The sequence below is a fragment of the Camelina sativa genome, chromosome 15, assembly GCF_000633955.1.
Source record: "Camelina sativa cultivar DH55 chromosome 15, Cs, whole genome shotgun sequence".
Classification (NCBI taxonomy): domain Eukaryota; kingdom Viridiplantae; phylum Streptophyta; class Magnoliopsida; order Brassicales; family Brassicaceae; genus Camelina; species Camelina sativa.
Genome location: NC_025699.1, coordinates 2,026,675 through 2,028,750, shown reverse-complemented (window position 1 = coordinate 2,028,750; position 2,076 = coordinate 2,026,675). Strand labels below are relative to the sequence as shown.

The 2,076-nt window shown below is 41.7% G+C and overlaps 1 protein-coding gene across 1 annotated transcript in view; it reads right to left on the bottom strand.

Moving 5' to 3' along the window:
* Positions 1,659-2,076, bottom strand: part of LOC104744683 (REF/SRPP-like protein At3g05500) — a 2,671-nt gene continuing 2,253 nt past the window's right edge. Inside the window, exon 4 of the mRNA XM_010465773.2 lies at positions 1,659-2,040. Coding sequence (XP_010464075.1) covers positions 1,862-2,040 — 179 coding nt within the window. The 3' untranslated portion in view covers positions 1,659-1,861. The remainder of the gene's footprint in view (positions 2,041-2,076) is intronic.

Genomic DNA, 2,076 nt, shown 5'->3' with positions numbered 1-2,076 from the left:
GAGAGAGAGAGAGTGTCGGAGGTGAGGAGTAGCTGATAGGTGACAGACAGAGACAGGCAGATAGATAGAGAGAGGTTTACGTGCGAAGGGTTTGGAGTGCTAACGTGAACGGCGGTGAATTGTGCGCACAGTAGCAATTGGATCAAGTTTTAGAAACAGATGTGGATCAGCGCCGACATGGGCCTATATCCGGTAAATAAATACAAAAACACCAATTCCCATGTCTGACCGCTGTTATAACGGTAAATAGTAATACAGTATATTCTTATCTATTGATTATTGTCATCAATTTCCATTTTTTTTTTACTAATTTCCTTTTTTTGGTAATTCGAATTTCTTTATTTCTTTTACTAAACAACCTTTTTTTGTCTTGTTCTGATCTCAAATCTCTTTCCGCGGATCAACACTATCGGGCTTCAATAGTCTATTATAGGCCTCACAATAAGGCTTTGGCCCAAACAGAAAAAGATAATTCATAAGTCAAAACTAATTTAAGAGTCTTTTTATCCCACATCGGTCACTCTGACTCATTTTGTGTTTGTTTATATATCAAACGAAACCATCAATACAACGTCGAGCTAAGTAACGAGAGCTTGTAACCCGAGTGGGGACGAGTAAGATGGTGGAACACTGGTTCGGTTCACGAGTCGGGTCTGGTGTTGGCATGTTTCTGAGCTGCCCAGTCCAAGCTGTGAGTAGGCTGTGTGGGTCGAGCGAAAGCTTGGCTCACTTGGTCTCTAAAGTCGGAGGGTAATGCGTGAGGCTGGTTTCACAGAGCAGCGAATACTTCCCGCTTACAGCAGTGGACGGATTACAGTTCGGCGCTACCCAGATCCACTATGGCTCGCTGGTTCGATCTCACAGCTGAACCACCATTTTTTCCCTTCCGTTCTAAATTTGCCAAAGACCCTACTAATGATCTTTGTTTTAAGCTTCATTTAGGTTAGTAAGGTTCACATATAATCTACTTATAAGCTATGTGCCCTCTCACGAGTCGGGTCTGGTGTTGGCATGTTTCTGAGATGCCCAGTCCAAGCTGTGAGTAGTCTGTGTGGGTCTGTGTGGATGGAGACTAATGATCTTTGTTTTAAGCTTCATTAAGGTGTTGTAATGCATGAGCCAAGGCTTGGCTTGGCGAAGGTTCACATATGTTCTACTTATAAGCTGTGTCCCCTGTCATGTTTTAGAAAAAGTCTCGGATGGGATCTACCTCCAGTTCTATTCACGCTAAATGCGGTGGAATATTCATCTCTGGCTGTTCTGAAACTTTTGGAAACAGAGAAACAAAGAGTATGATTCTGAAGATCATTTCTTTCTCCAAAAAGCAGCTTAGAGAGTTTAGAGAGACCGAGAACTGCGGAACGAGATGGTCTATACAGGATATACATATACTAACAAGGTTACATTGATCCAAGATACTGCAACCCAATACAACAGTCATCTGAATGTCTTCCTGATTGCAAAGCTCTCGTTTCTCTCTTCAACTCAGAGCACATCACCATTCAAACTTAAAGGACTTCATAACATTAGTGGGTTGAGTAGCTCCTTTGCGTCTATTGGACTCGTGTTACAAAGCACAATGAAACAAAACTAAAATGTCAGCTTTGTTCACTGAACTCGTCCATTCAAAGTTGTTTTTTTTTGGTTTTGGTCGGAAGTTATTAAACCTCAAAACAAGAAAGCTTTTATACAATCAATAATCCCAACTTAGATTATACAACTTTTAAATTATTAAACGAAACAACGAAAGTTTAAGAACGAAGAAACAAAAGAAACAGAACCAGGGACCAGTCGCTAACAAAGGATCCGATTCACTGTAATCCCAACAAAACAAAAAAGAGCACACTAGCAAACACCCAAATCAATCAAGTGGGTGGAACTCCAAAGGCTCGGCCACAGCTTTCTCCTCGGAGAAGATTTTAGAGATCCTCTCAGTTGGAACCAATGGCATGTACGATGTGACCCTGTACCCTTTCTCTGCAGCCTTAACGACAGTATCATTGTACTTCTCAGAGCAGAAAGCAGCAGTTGGTACAGCAACTTGAGCAAGCCTTGGGAACAGAGGAAGCTGGTTCA